General features: G+C 43.2%; 1 protein-coding gene across 2 annotated transcripts in view; it reads left to right on the top strand.

Annotated features, from left to right (window-relative positions):
• Positions 1 to 6,399: 6,399 nt before the first annotated feature.
• Positions 6,400 to 15,420, top strand: part of LOC135520949 (serum response factor-like) — a 31,145-nt gene continuing 22,124 nt past the window's right edge. For both annotated transcript variants that reach the window (XM_064946833.1, XM_064946825.1), the window contains exon 1: positions 6,400 to 6,779. In XM_064946833.1, the coding sequence (XP_064802905.1) occupies positions 6,441 to 6,779 (339 nt within the window). In that variant the 5' untranslated portion in view covers positions 6,400 to 6,440. The remainder of the gene's footprint in view (positions 6,780 to 15,420) is intronic.

Raw genomic sequence — 15,420 nt, 5'->3', positions numbered from 1 at the left:
CAGGTACAGTGACTTCCGAAAGTATTCATACCCTTTGACTTTTTCCACATTTTATTGTGTTACAAAGTAGGATTCAAATTAATTTAATACTCATTTTTTGACAACGATCTACACAAAATACTGTAAATGTCATAGTGGATGAAACATTCTAACAAATAAAAAATGTAAAACTAAATAAAACACTTGACTAGATAAGTATTCAACCACCTGAGTTAATACATGTTAAAATTGCCTTTGGCAGCATTTACAGCTGTGAGTCTTTCTGGGTAAGTCTCTAAGAGCTTTGCACACCTGGATTGTACAATATTTGCGCATTATTATTTTTTCAATTCTTCAAGTTGGTTGTTGATCATTGCTAGATAGTCATTTTCAAGTCTTGCCATATATTTTCATGCCGATTTAAGTCAAAACTGTAGCTAGGCCACTCAGGAACATGCAATGTCATCTTGGTAAGCAACTCCAGTATATATTTGGCCTTGTGTTTTAGGCAATTGTCCTGCTGAAAGCAAACTGAACCAAATGTTCCTCTGAGATTTTGCCTATGCTCAGCACTATTCTGTTTACTTTTATCTGATGATAAGCAAACCCATAAAATGATTCAGCCACCACCATGCTTGAAAATATGAAGAGTGGTACTTAGTCATGTGTTGTGTTGGATTTGCACTAATCATAACACTTTGTATTAAGGACAAAAAGTACACTTCTTTTCCACATTTTTGCAGTATTCATTTAGTGCCTTGTTGCAAACAGGATGCATGTTTTGGAATATTTGAATTATGTACAGTCTTCCTTCGTATCAGTCTGTCATTTATGTTAGTATTGTGGATGTTGATCCATCCTCAGTTTTCTTCTATCACAGCCACTAAACTTTGCAACTGTTTTAAAGTCGCCATTGGCCTCGTGGTTAAATCCCTGAGCGGTCTCCTTTTTCTCTGGCAACAGAGTTAGGAAGGGCGCCTTTATCTTTGTAGTGACTCTGTGTATTGACACACCATCCAAAGCGTAATTAATAACTGCACTATGCTCAAAGGGATATTCAATGTCTGCTTCTATTTTTTACCCATCTACCAATAGGTGCCCTTCTTTGCGAACCATTGGAAAACTTCCATTGTCTTTCTAGTTGAATCTGTGCTCAAAATTCCTTGCTCGACTGAGGGACTTCACAGATACAGTGAATTTGTAAAGTATTCAGACCCCTTGACTTTTTCTACATTTTGTTACTTTACAGCCTTATTCTAAAAATGATTCAATCATTTTTGTTCCCTTTTATCAATCTACACACAATACCACATAATGACAAAGCAAAAACAGGCTTTTAAGAAATTTTGCAAATGTATTAAAAATAAAAAACTGAAATATCACATTTACATAAGTATTCGGACCCTTTACTCAGTACTTTGTTGAAGCACCTTTGGCAACAGTTCCAACCTCGAGTCTTCTTGGGTATGATGCTACAAGCTTGGCACACCTGTATTTAGGGAGTTTCTCCCATTCTTCTCTGCAAATCCTCTCAAACTCTGTCAGGTTGGATGAGTAGCGTTTCTACACAGCTATTTTCAGGTCTCTCCAGAGTTGTTTGATCGGGTACAAGTCCGGGCTCTGGCTGGGTCACTCAAAGACATTCAGAGACTTGTCCCGAAGCCACTCCTACGTTGCCTTGGCTGTGTGTTTAGGGTCGTTGTCCTGTTGGAAGGTGAACCTTCGCTCCAGTCTGAGGTCCTGAGGGCTCTGCAGCAGGTTTTTATCAAGAGTGTGCAAAGCTCTCAAAGGTAAAGGGTGGCTACTTTCAAGGATCTCAAATATAAAATACATTTTGATTTGTTTAACACTTTTTTTGTGACTACACAATTCCATACGTGTTATTTCATAGTTTTGATGTCTTCACTATTATTCTACAATGTAAAAAATAAAGAAAAACCATGGAATGAATAGGTATGTCCAAACTTTTGACTGATACTGATGTTTGAACAATTCCATGCTGGATGTAACTTTGAGCCGGATGCTGGGTGTAACTCTCTGCTGGATGTAACTGAATGCTGTATGTAACTGAGATAGATGCTGGACGTAACTCTGAGCTGAATGCTGGATGTAACTCTGAGCCGGATGCTGGATGTAACTCTGAGCCGGATGTTGGATGTAACTCTGAGCCGGATGCTGGATGTAACTCTGAGCCGGATGCTGGATGTAACTCTCAGCCAGATGTTGGATGTAACTCTGAGCCAGATGTTGGATGTAACTCTGAGCCGGATGCTGGATGTAACTCTGAGCCAGATGCTGGATGTAACTCTGAGCCAGTTGCTGGATGTAACTCTGAGCCGGATGCTGGATGTAACTCTGACCCGGATGCTGGATGTAACTCTGAGCCGGATGTTGGATGTAACTCTGAGCCGGATGCTGGATGTAACTCTGAGCCGGATGCTGGATGTAACTCTGAGCCGGATGTTGGATGTAACTCTGAGCCGGATGCTGGATGTAACTCTCAGCCAGATGTTGGATGTAACTCTGAGCCGGATGCTGGATGTAACTCTGAGCCGAATGCTGGATGTAACTCTGAGCCGGATGCTGGATGTAACTCTGAGCCGGATGCTGGATGTAACTCTGAGCCGGATGCTGGATGTAACTCTCAGCCAGATGTTGGATGTAACTCTGAGCCAGATGTTGGATGTAACTCTGAGCCGGATGCTGGATGTAACTCTGAGCCGGATGCTGGATGTAACTCTGAGCCGGATGTTGGATGTAACTCTGAGCCGGATGCTGGATGTAACTCTGAGCCGGATGCTGGATGTAACTCTGAGCCGGATGCTGGATGTAACTCTGAGCCGGATGTTGGATGTAACTCTGAGCCGGATGCTGGATGTAACTCTCAGCCAGATGTTGGATGTAACTCTGAGCCAGATGTTGGATGTAACTCTGAGCCGGATGCTGGATGTAACTCTGAGCCGGATGTTGGATGTAACTCTGAGCCGGATGTTGGATGTAACTCTGAGCCAGATTTTGGATGTAACTCTGAGCCAGATGTTGGATGTAACTCTGAGCCGGATGTTGGATGTAACTCTGAGCCAGATGTTGGATGTAACTCTGAGCCGGATGCTGGATGTAACTCTCAGCCAGATGTTGGATGTAACTCTGAGCCAGATGTTGGATGTAACTCTGAGCCGGATGTTGGATGTAACTCTGAGCCGGATGCTGGATGTAACTCTGAGCCAGTTGCTGGATGTAACTCTGAGCCAGATGTTGGATGTAACTCTGAGCCGGATGTTGGATGTAACTCTGAGCCGGATGCTGGATGTAACTCTGAGCCAGTTGCTGGATGTAACTCTGAGCCGGATGCTGGATGTAACTCTGAGCCAGATGCTGGATGTAACTCTGAGCCAGTTGCTGGATGTAACTCTGAGCCGGATGCTGGATGTAACTCTGAGCCAGATGTTGGATGTAACTCTGAGCCGGATGCTGGATGTAACTCTGAGCCGGATGCTGGATGTAACTCTGAGCCAGATGTTGGATGTAACTCTGAGCCGGATGTTGGATGTAACTCTGAGCCGAATGCTGGATGCTAGATGTAACTTAGCCAGATGCTGGATGCTATACTGGATGCAAAATCCAGTATCCAGCTCAGTGTTACAGACCCTACTGCAACCTGTCTGACCTGGGGTCTGTTCAGTAGGGTGCATTGTTACAGAATGTCAGCAGTTTAGATAGAAACGTATTGCGTGAACAGGTACACTATATATACAAATGTATGTGGACACCCCTTCAAGTTAGTGGATTCGGCTATTTCATCCACACCCGTTGCTGACAGGTGGGTCCATCATAGGATGCCACCTTTCCAACAAGTAAGTTCATAAAATGTCTGCCCTGCTAGAGCTGGCCCGGTCAACTGTAAGTGCTGTTATTGTGATGTGGAAACGTCTAGTAGCATCAACGGCTCAGCAGCGAAGTCATTCCAAACTGCCTCTGAAAGCAACGTGAGAACAAGAAGTTCATCGGGAGCTTCATGAAATTAGTTTTCATGGCCAAGCAATCGCACACAGCATACAATGACATTCTAGACGATTCTGTGCGTCCAACTTTGTGGCAACAGTTTGGGAAGGCCCTTTCCTGTTTCAGCATGACTTGACTGGCCTGCACAGAGCCCTGACCTCAACCCCATCAAACACCTTTGGGATTAATTGAAATGTCAACTGCGAGCCAGGGCTAATCGCCCAACATAATTTCCCGACCTCACTAATGCTCTTGTGGCTGAATGGAAGCAAGTCCCCGCAGCAATGTTCCAACATCTGATGGAAAGCCTTCAGGCTATTATATCAGCAAAGGGGGACCAACTCCATATGAATGGCCATGATTTTGGAATGAGATATTCGACGAGCAGGTGTCCACATACTTTGGTCATGTAGTGTATGATTGTCTGTCAGGTAGAATAGGTTCGAATTTAATATGAGACAGTGTTTTTCTAAACTTGGTGCATGAGGTTGTAGGTCACACCATGTTCTTTAGGCAGCAAGTCTTATGGCAGAATGACAATGCACAAGTGGAGGCTGCTGAGGGAGGGCAGCTAATAATAATCACTGGAACCGAGCAAATGGAATGTCATTAAACACCTGGAAACCATGTGTTTGGTACCACCAACCTCCTGGAATGCACATCTAGTTTGGAAGCAGTGCTGGAGAAAGTGTTTGCAAGTTGCTTCAAAATGCAGCATGAGTGCTAGAACAGTTGTATGATTGTTATATGCAAAGTTTTCCTTGCATAAACCTGAACAAAAAGGAAACGTGGCTTGCCTTACAACTTCCCTGACTGTGGAAATCATAGACTTATACCGCCACCTTGTGGCTACAGCAAAGCCTACAGTCTTTAACGAACATGAATTTGTTTGATGAATCTCCAAGACAACTCGTATAAGATACATTTATTTAAATGCATGTATTCCAAATGTATCTTATTCCCCATAATTGTCTACTTCATGTTGCATGGTTGATTTACATTTAATTCACAGGGTGGGTCTACAGGGTTAATTCGCTAGAGTCCCAAATATGGAATAAGAATCGAAATGCTGTATGTATTGTTATATACTGTTCCATTATGAGTAAATCAAGTAATGCTGTAATTAAAAATGCTAGAGAATTTATCATCACATTTACAATGGGGGGGGTGGTATTTGACCTCACATCCTACGTTTAGAACACAGGTAAAGTTGGTAGTTTTTTATAGGCAAAACTATTCAAACATCACTGGGAAAAAAATACGTTACGTGGTTTGCAATTTTAAAATCACTTTTATCCAAGACACATTTGGCTCTTTTCAATTACGAAACTATGTGGATGCCTTTTCGTCCAATCACAACCATGTTAAGGGCAAAGGAGATCTCTTATATTTACAAGATAATTGAGTGGCTGCTCTAACAATGGAAATGCATGTCCTCAATGATTGAAGGCAGGCGAGATCCGGTGGGACCATTCTAGCCAATGAGAGGGCAGGTACGCGTGATAACAACATGCACAACTAGGTAGTTTTATATCAGTACATTTGTAACAGCCTAAACATGACGTAACTTCTATTTGATCAAATAAACCTCACGAAATTCGACCCTCTGTCATAGACCTTTATACAAAAAAAGGGCTGATCTCACACAAACATTGTTTGGGTGGAGTAAATGCTCTCGCTTCGCCCTCTTCCTCTCTGCCTAGGGTTCGGAGCTATGACTCACCAAATAAGGAGCGACAACACCATAAAAGGAAATGTATCTCTGTATATGGCGGAAAGTAGATCTCGAAAGAACGTTTCCCCGGATAGAATTCATGCGCGCTAAATTGGTTACTCTTGTACATCTAAAATGTATTTTCAAATGAATACATTTTCCAGATGTTAATAACATAAATGGTCTATATTGGAAGAGAGACTGGGAATTGTCAAGCGTTTTCGTGGTGAATTATATGTGATCGCGGAGTAATACTAATGGGTGTAAATCGAAATGTCCTTAAGTGGAGAAGAGTAGGGGGTTGGGCTTGATTGATTAGTTGTAGGAGGAAACATAACTTCTAACTAACGTTACAACTTTGCACAGTTATCGTAAATTATATACAATGGTCAATTCATTTCGTTTACACGAGTCTGAGGTTATTAATTTGATCGTGTTTTGCTAAAGCTCACAGATAACACGCAGCAGCACTATATATCTAGCTAGCTAGGCTTTACTTGTTGATAAAGTCGTTAGCTAAAAGCCATTTAACTAACTAGTTCTCTCTCGAATAGCTGGATTCCAAGGTAATTTGCACCAAAAAGCTGAGGAATGGAGAGTTTTTGAATAATTTCTGTAAGATCACAACATCGTTCATTTACGCATAGACCAGTGGGTCCATCGACCGCAACGGGGCGAGAGGTTTGAAGGCCTGGGGGATGGGACTGGGTTGACCGCTTTGCAAGTTAATCACCCAGGGACGAACATGAGTGGTGCCGAAGGTGGAAGGTTTGACGACCGAATCAGACAGTACTCAGCTGACGTGGTGTACAGCGGCTCTGAACTAGAGTCCGACTCCGGGGATGATGATGAGACCATGGGTTCAGCCGGGGACAAAAGAGGGGTGAAACGGGAGAGAGCTGAGATGGAAGTCGCTGCATCGGCGACGTCTGTGGGGCTACCCCCGGGAGGTTATGGCGGTGCAACAGGGGCAAAGCCAGGCAAGAAAACCCGCGGACGAGTCAAGATCAAAATGGAATTTATAGACAACAAACTTCGGCGGTACACAACTTTTAGCAAGAGGAAGACTGGCATTATGAAGAAGGTTAGTTGTCAGTATTCGGTCTCTTTGTTTTCATTGCAGACATGCTGCCGACCTGTGCTCGTGCTCCCACACCTGCGCAGACGTTCGGTTTCACAGGCACACGTGTTGCGGCTATGGTATAAATGTGCTTTTGTCTTCATTTAAGGTTAGGAATACAGTTAGCGGTGTGCTTAGGTTTACAATCCATTTTAAAATAGGCGGTGACTGTGCTAGCTAGTGATGACCCTTTCTCATGTGATGTAATTTATAGCTAACTAATTGATTTAACCTTTATTTTATCAGACAGTCATACTGAGACCAATGTCTCATTTACAGATGAGCCCTGAATTCCATAAATCACAGAAATGCACATCAAAATATAAATGCAAGCAGAAAGAAAAACATGGTCATAAAAAAACATCAGTAACACGGTCCTTAATCAGCTTTCTGAATTGCCCTAGAAGCACAGACATCACATTTTAAGGACATTTTGAAGATTGTTAAACATAAGGTACACGAAAGGTAAAATCAGCGTTTAGTTAGCACGGATACCAAAGGAATTTCCGGAGTTAGCCATCCCCGAGACCAGTGTGGAAACGTGTATGTCGCCCATAAGAACTGCGTCTAACGACTAATGAAGTGGCAGCTGCGTTCATATCGATGTCGCCATAATCTAGGACCGACTTCGACTGAACAATCTGCTTTCTACTATTTAGTGAGAGGCAGGATATTTATATAGGAAATGACCAAATATTTGTAAGCACTGACATGATCAATATGAACACCATCCAAAGTACATATGCTTAAATCAGACATTTTTATGCGCTCTAGAAAACCACATACTTAGTTTTAGCTGCATTCAGTACTAATTTGAGGCCAGTCTTTCTGTAATACATTAAAGGCAGACTAGTTCAGAGAGCCTGATCAATCGTGGGGGCAATAGCATACACAACAGTATAATTGGCATACAAGTGCAGGTTACAATCTTTTGCAGACATATCTATTGTTAGTAAACATTAAAGTATCAGAATCAACCCCTGTGGGACACCTTTCGTAATGTCCAGGAAAGTTGAATTTGCACCATCAGTAGATATTGAGTTCTATCTGTCAAATATTTTTTTACGTGGTAACTTACAGCTAACTAATTTGAGTTCAATGGTCTGAGGGCCTATTATAGATTTTATTCAAAACAATGTTTTCACGAGTGGTTCTTGATTAGGTTGTCCAGGGTAGCGACTTTTCATGAGCTGCTATAAAGTTGCAGGACTGATTTTAGATGTGTATAGCAATTCGGCTTCTACAGAGGATCAAGAGACTGGTGCGAAGAACATTTGAATGCATTCCTGCAATCACCTCCCCAAGTTATAGCCAAGTAAAAACCTGAGCATGCAAATTCTTGCTGCCAAAGCCACGTTCTTTTCAAGGCAACTCAATATTGTTTGATCTGGCCTGTTTGGTTAGGTATAACACTATTTGCATTTAGGTTGGGTCATGTGTAGGCTGATAACCTCATCCTAGATAAGTCTGTCAAATGAGACTGCAGCATGCATGTGTTTCTCAGGCCTGTGGTCACGTGTCAAGTTTTAATGTCACATGCACAAGTATACTGAAATGCCTTTCTTGCAAGTGCCACAAAATAACAAGGTAGAACAAAAACATGCAAATGTAAGAAGCTATATACAGGGTCAGGTCCAATACCATATTTGCAATGTGCAGGGATACTGGAGTGATAAGAGGTAGGTATGTATAGGGGTAAGGTGACAAGGCATCAGGATATGATAAACAGAGTAGCCGCGGCGTAAATTATTGTGTGCGAGTGTGTGTCGAGTCATTATAAATGTGTGTGCATGTTTGAATTTTTTTTTTTTTTATTGATTTTATTTCATGTTTATTTAACCAGTTAGGCCAGTTGAGAACAAGTTCTCATTTACAACTGCGACCTGGCCAAGATGAAGCAAAGCAGTGAGACACAGAGTTACACATGGAATAAACAAATGTACAGTCAATAACACAATAGACAAGTCTATATACAGTGTGTGCAAATTAAGAGGGAGGTAATGCAATAAATAGGTCATAGTGGCGAAATAATTACAATTTAGCAATTAAACACGAGTGATAGATGTGCAGAAGATGAATGTGCAAGTAGAGATACTGGGGTGCAAAAGGAGTGAAATAAATACAGTATGGGAATGAGGTATTTGGATGGGCTATGTACAGGTGCAATGATCTGTAAGCTGCTCTGACAGTTGATGCTTAAATTTAGTGAGGGATATGAGTCTCCAGCTTCAGTGATTTTTTTTGCAATTTGTTCCAGTCATTGGCAGCAGAGAACTGGGAAGCCAAAGTAGGAGTTGGCTTTCAGGGTGACCAGTGAAATATACCTGCTGGAGTGCGTGCCACGGGTGGGTGCTGCTATGGTGACCAGTGAGCTGAGATAAGGCGGGGCTTTACCTAGCAAAGACTTATATACATGGTCATGTTGGCATGTGAGTGTAGAGTTGGTGCAAAAATAAAATACAAGGGTCAACTCAGCCTGTGTAGCCATTCTGTCAGCTATTTAGCAGTCTTATGGCATGGTGGTAAAAGCTGTTCAGGAGCCTGTTGGTGTCAGACTTGATGCAGAGACAAGTCTATGGCTTAGGTGGCTGGAGTCTTTAATGATTTTCTGGGCCTTCCTTTCACACCACCGGATATTGTTGTGAATAGTCAGATTTAATAACGGTTTGATTTTAAACTTTTAGCCTACATGCTGTGAAAAAATAATGATTTTCCCTAATCTTGTTTACATGACACATCTGCATGAAATCAGGCCACCTGATGGGATTTTGTAAATGCACAATGTTCCACCACAGCGACCATGTTATTTTGAGGAAGCCGATTTGATTCTGAGTTTGGACATATAACGTTTGTATGTGGACTCTTTGTAAGATGCATACTTTCAGTTTTTTTCTGAACTTGTTCATAAGCATAGTGAGGCTTGTGCTGCTGCCACATGTGCAGATCAAATACCCCGCTGCAGTTGACGTAGCCTCACAAGCCAATCGCCATATGTGGAGACAGAATTTAAGCAAATCGTACAATCTGGCCAAGTTGAAATCAAGATTATAATTTGGTAACATCATAGTGTAACGTGATAATCTTAAAACTGATTCCGACATACAGTCTGCAAAGGCCTTTGGGAGTTAAATAATCCCGCTCAGGGCAGGGTACTTTACTGATTTTTGTACCCAAGTGTGCTGTATGCAGCAGGGAGGGGCTTAAAAAAAGTTTGTCAACCTCTCTTACAAAATACAGGCAAGGAAAGGGGCTGCATAGTCAGTTGCACAGCTGAATGCATTCATCTGAAATGTGTCTTCCACATTTAACCCAACCGCTCTGATTCAGAGAGGTGCAGGGGGCTGCCTTAATCTACATCCACGGTGCCCGGGGAGCAGATGTGTTTGTGGGGTTAACTGCCTTGCAGATTCTTCCCCCTTGCCGGCTCTGGGATTCAAACCAGCAACTTTTCGTTTAACTGTCCCAATTCTCTTAACCACTAGACCACCTGCAGCCCCAGTAGGCTCTGGTTCGCTTGGAAAATCAGACTGCAATGTGGAAGGTAAGGTACTGCTTTGATGTGCCACAAAATCTGAGCTATCACTGCTCCTCCATAGTGCACTGCCAAAGCACACACCCCCTCTGTGGGTGCCTAGGCAACCACAGGGTTCCTTCCACTCTGCAATGATGAGGCAATGCCACTTGTGCATATACAGTGTGGGAAAGGGGATACTGAGTCAGTTGCGCAACTGAATGCATCCATCTGAAATGTGTCTTCCGAATTTAACCCAACCCTTCAATCGGAGCGGTGCAGGGAGCCTTCATCGACATCATCGGCACCCAGTGAGTAGTTGTTGGGGTGTTGCTCAAGGGCGAACGGCAGATCTTTCCACCATGCTGGTTCGGGATTCGAACCAGCGACCTTTCAGTTATTGGCCCAATGCTCTTAACCACTAGGTTACATACCGGCCCAGGGTTGGTGTGTGGGTGGGTCCGCACAAATGACAGCCTACAGAAAGTGTTGCTGCAAAGTAGAGGACACAGGAGAGCTAGTCCTAACTCGCTCAAGCTCTTCAACTCTATTCTCCTTCCTATCCTTTGCCCCTTCCTGACTTTGTAGCCTTGTTTTCTAATTAACACTGGTTGCTTTCTGATGTTGTCCCTGTTTTATGAGCACCATAAAGTGCATCAATACATTGAATTGCATACGCAGCCAACTGGCCAATGGCTGCTGACAAAACGATCCCATTTCCGTCCTACTACTACTATCCCATAGTGCCTGAGAGCCCTGGGCTTGTTAGAGCCATGCTCTCTGCTGCCTAAGGCACAATGTTATGCTTGGCTGTGGGATTCCCCTTGGAAACAACAGCTTTGTGCTCACCGAGATGCTGTTTAAAAGCTTTTAAGAAATGGCTATGCATGGTGGAAGGAAGCTTGGTCTAGGCTGCATTAAGTTGGGCACTGGGTTGAGGTACTATGAGCCTGTGTAGAACAAACATGACCTTCTGAAATGCTGAGTAAGGAATCCTGTTAATTATATTCATGACATTTCTATTTGCAATGTTCCACAACGTTTGCCTTCTGAACGTGGCCCTGCACTGCTCTAAGCAACTAATGTGCTTGTTCAGAAATATTGACCTCTTACTCTCCCAATAACCTTTTGCCTAACTCTCCACTCTTGGCCTTTGTCGGACTACAGCCCAGAGACCACATTGATTGTTCTCGCCAACATCAATAAATAAATGGTTAGATGTGCTTGCTGCCATACCACATTGCACCAGTGCTGAGCAATTGTGTGTGTTTGCTGAGCACATTTGTAGAAAGATCTCATTGAATATTCATGTACTGTGTTAGGCAGTACATGGATTGTGTTATTGACTGTACGTTTGTTTGTGTAACTGTTTGTTTTTGTCGCGCTGCTTTGCTTTCTTTGCTCATGAGTTTGTATGAATGGGTTTGCATTTAGATACAGCTTTTCATGAGGTCTCAAATGAAAAAAAAACACTAGGCCTAAATCCTAAATGCACATTTTTGTAGTCATTCATCCATTTTGTCATACAACAATATTCAAATCAAATTTATTTATATAGCCCTTCGTACATCAGCTGATATCTCAAAGTGCTGTACAGAAACCCAGCCTAAAACCCCAAACAGCAAGCAATGCAGGTGTAGAAGCACGGTGGTTAGGAAAAACTCCCTAGAAAGGCCAAAGCCTGGTTCCTCTCTGGGTTTCTTCCTAGGTTATGAGGGGTGGCCAGTCCTCTTCTGGCTGTGCCGGGCAGAGATTATAACAGAACATGGCCAAGATGTTCAAATGTTCATAAATGACCAGCATGGTCGAATAATAATAAGGCAGAACAGTTGAAACTGGAGCAGCAGCACGGCCAGGTGGACTGGGGACAGCAAGGAGTCATCATGTCAGATGGTCCTAGGGCTCAGGTCCTCCGAGAGAGAGAAAGAAAGAGAATTAGAGAGAGCATATGTGGGGTGGCCAGTCCTCTTCCGGCTGTGCCAGGTGGAGATTATAACGGGTCCTGTGTGGCTCAGTCGGTAGAGCATGGCGCTTGCAACGCCAAGCGTCGTGGGTTCGATTCCCGCTGGGACCACCCATATGTAAAAAGTAGTGGCCCCAGCCGACTTGTAAATCGCTTTGGACAAAAGCGTCTGCTAAATGGGATATATTATTATTATTATTATATTTAACAGAACATGGCCAAGATGTTCAAATGTTCATAAATGACCAGCATGGTCGAATAATATTATTATTATTATTATTAAGGCAGAACAGTTGAAACTGGAGCAGCAGCACGGCCAGGTGGACTGGGGACAGCAAGGAGTCATCATATCAGGTACTCCTGGGGCATGGTCCTAGGGCTCAGGTCCTCCTCCGAGAGAAGGAGAGAATTAGAGACACACTTAGATTCACACACTTAGATTCACACAGGACACCGAATTGGACAGGAGAAGTACTCCAGATATAACAAACTGACCCCAGCCCCCGACACATAAACTACTGCAGCATAAATACTGGAGGCTGAGACAGGAGGGGTCAGGAGACACTGTGGCCCCATCCGAGGACACCCCCGGACAGGGCCAAACAGGAAGGATATAACCCCACCCACTTTGCCAAAGCACAGCCCCCACACCACTAGAGGGATATCTTCAACCACCAACTTACCATCCTGAGACAAAGCTGAGTATAGCCCGCAAAGATCTCCGCCATGGCACAACCCAAGGGGGGGTGCCAACCCAGACAGGATGACCACATCAGTGAATCAACCCACTCAGGTGACGCACCCCTTCCAGGGACGGCATGAGAGAGCCCCAGTAAGCCAGTGACTCAGCCCCTGTAATGGGGTTAGAGGCAGAGAATCCCAGTGGAAAGAGGGGAACCGGCCAGGCAGTGACAGCAAGGGTGGTTCGTTGCTCCAGAGCCTTTCCGTTCACCTTCCCACTCCTGGGCCAGACTACACTCAATCATATGACCCACTGAAGAGATGAGTCTTCAGTAAAGACAAAGGTTGAGACCGAGTTTGCGTCTCTGACATGGGTAGGCAGGACTAAATCAGAGAGATAGGTAGGAGCAAGCCCATGTAATGCTTTGTAGGTTAGCAGTAAAACCTTGAAATCAGCCCTTGCTTTGACAGGAAGCCAGTGTAGGGAGGCTAGCACTGGAGTAATATGATCAAATTTTTTGGTTCTAGTCAGGATTCTAGCAGCCGTATTTAGCACTAACTGAAGTTTATTTAGTGCTTTATCCGGGTAGCCGGAAAGTAGAGCATTGCAGTAGTCTTAACCTAGACGTGACAAAAGCATGGATTAATTTTTCTGCATCATTTTTGGACCGAAAGTTTCTGATTTTTGCAATGTTACGTAGATGGAAAAAAGCTGTCCTTGAAATGGTCTTAATATGTTCTTCAAAAGAGAGATCAGGGTCCAGAGTAACGCCGAGGTCCTTCACAGTTTTATTCACTGAAACTGTAGGCTATACTGAACCTATTACCATATCACAATTGTAACAATATATTGATAAAGATGCATGCAAGGGCCTGTTTATCTATTGATGCTAGGGCTGGGCGATATGGCTAATAATTATCACAAGATGTGTGTGTGTTAAATGTTTAATTCGATAACATTAATTATCCTGATATTAATCAAATAATGTTTAAAAATCTGCTTCAGACTCTAGAATGCCTGAACAAACCAAAGGCTTTAATGTCCGAAGTAGAGCTGTAAACCCTTACAAGTCATGAGCAAGAAATACAATTTTAAAATAGTGCAAGTCAATATGCATTGTAACTGTTAGCCTAATAGCACATCACAGTTTGTTGGGTTTGTCTACGGTTTCTGGCTTTAAAGCTGCCCTATGGCAGGTCACTATGTTGCCACCTGTGCTAAAAACACTGGTTGCAGGAATGCACAGGTAGCGCTTTGCCAGGTGGCTGACTTTGGGAACGTTTTCTTTTGGTGGATCTTCCACCAGTCCAGTGGATTAGTTTCACTGTCAGAGTCAGGAGATGTTCAGGAGGTCATCTGTGGCTAGGTCATCATATGTCTCATTCAGATAGTCCATGACTATCGTTTTGATGGTTTGGGTGAGCTCTGTTTCACCATCAGGTTTCATGACCTCTGTATTGAACAGTTGTTGTACTGGCTTCAGATAAGACACACTGACATAAGACTCACCCGACAGAGCATCTGTGAATTCTAGGAGTGGGGTCAATGCCTGGTTGATGGACTCAAGAACATCTATATCTGTATAGGTGGGAGTTAAGTCCCGGGTCTTCTGGTCTCTGGACAAGACCTGTGAAATGGCTTTCTCCGGCTCCAGTACTCTTTGCATCTTTTGACGTGATCACCACCTGGTAAGCGACCCTGTCACCAACTTGTGCTGGGGTAGGTTGTTCTTTTTGAGCAACTGTCTCTTCTTTTTCCACGGATAGGAAAAGGCACCTACCACTTTCTTACACACTCCAATTGCTCGATCCACCCATTTTGTCTCTACCCACTCTCAGAGAAATCAAGAGATTTTAATGAAATGTTAATCACAATCATCCCTTTAGTTATGTACAAATGTAATATTTATTAATCTGTTGGAGAGAAAAAAAGACATTTAGTTACATTTAGTTTCATCTAACCAATCACTTCAATATACACAATTGACAAGGTTACTTACCAATGGCCAAGTGCAGAAGATGTCCAAAACATTGCAGTCGGGTCCATTTGTTGATTTGAGCAGCCTTCATCACGTTCGCACCACTATCCATCGTAATGCAGACCTGTCTGTCAGTCCCCAGGAGGCGAGAGCGTCAATGAGCCCCTCTGCTATAGCTTCAACTGTGTGGTCGTCGGGAAAGTGTGATGTTTGAAGGCATTTATTTAGAAGATTCTGTGAGGCTAATATAAGGCTCTGACGTGTGACTAGACCACCGATCTGGTGGTGGTAGTAGTAGCAAAATATGTAAAACAACTACCCCAAAATCACTTCAGAGAAACCGATTTTTGTCATTTTGGTGCGTATAGAATGGAGTCATGAGTGCATTCAAGTGTGTGTGTTCCGTGTCTAATTTTCTTCACAATAAAACAAACTCATTATCTTCAGGGCGTAACGTATGTCATCCTTGTA

Source organism: Oncorhynchus masou, chromosome 4 (genome assembly GCF_036934945.1).
Source record: "Oncorhynchus masou masou isolate Uvic2021 chromosome 4, UVic_Omas_1.1, whole genome shotgun sequence".
NCBI lineage: Eukaryota > Metazoa > Chordata > Actinopteri > Salmoniformes > Salmonidae > Oncorhynchus > Oncorhynchus masou.
The sequence above is the reverse complement of the archived record's forward strand: the minus strand, read 5'-3'. Positions and strand labels throughout refer to the sequence as shown.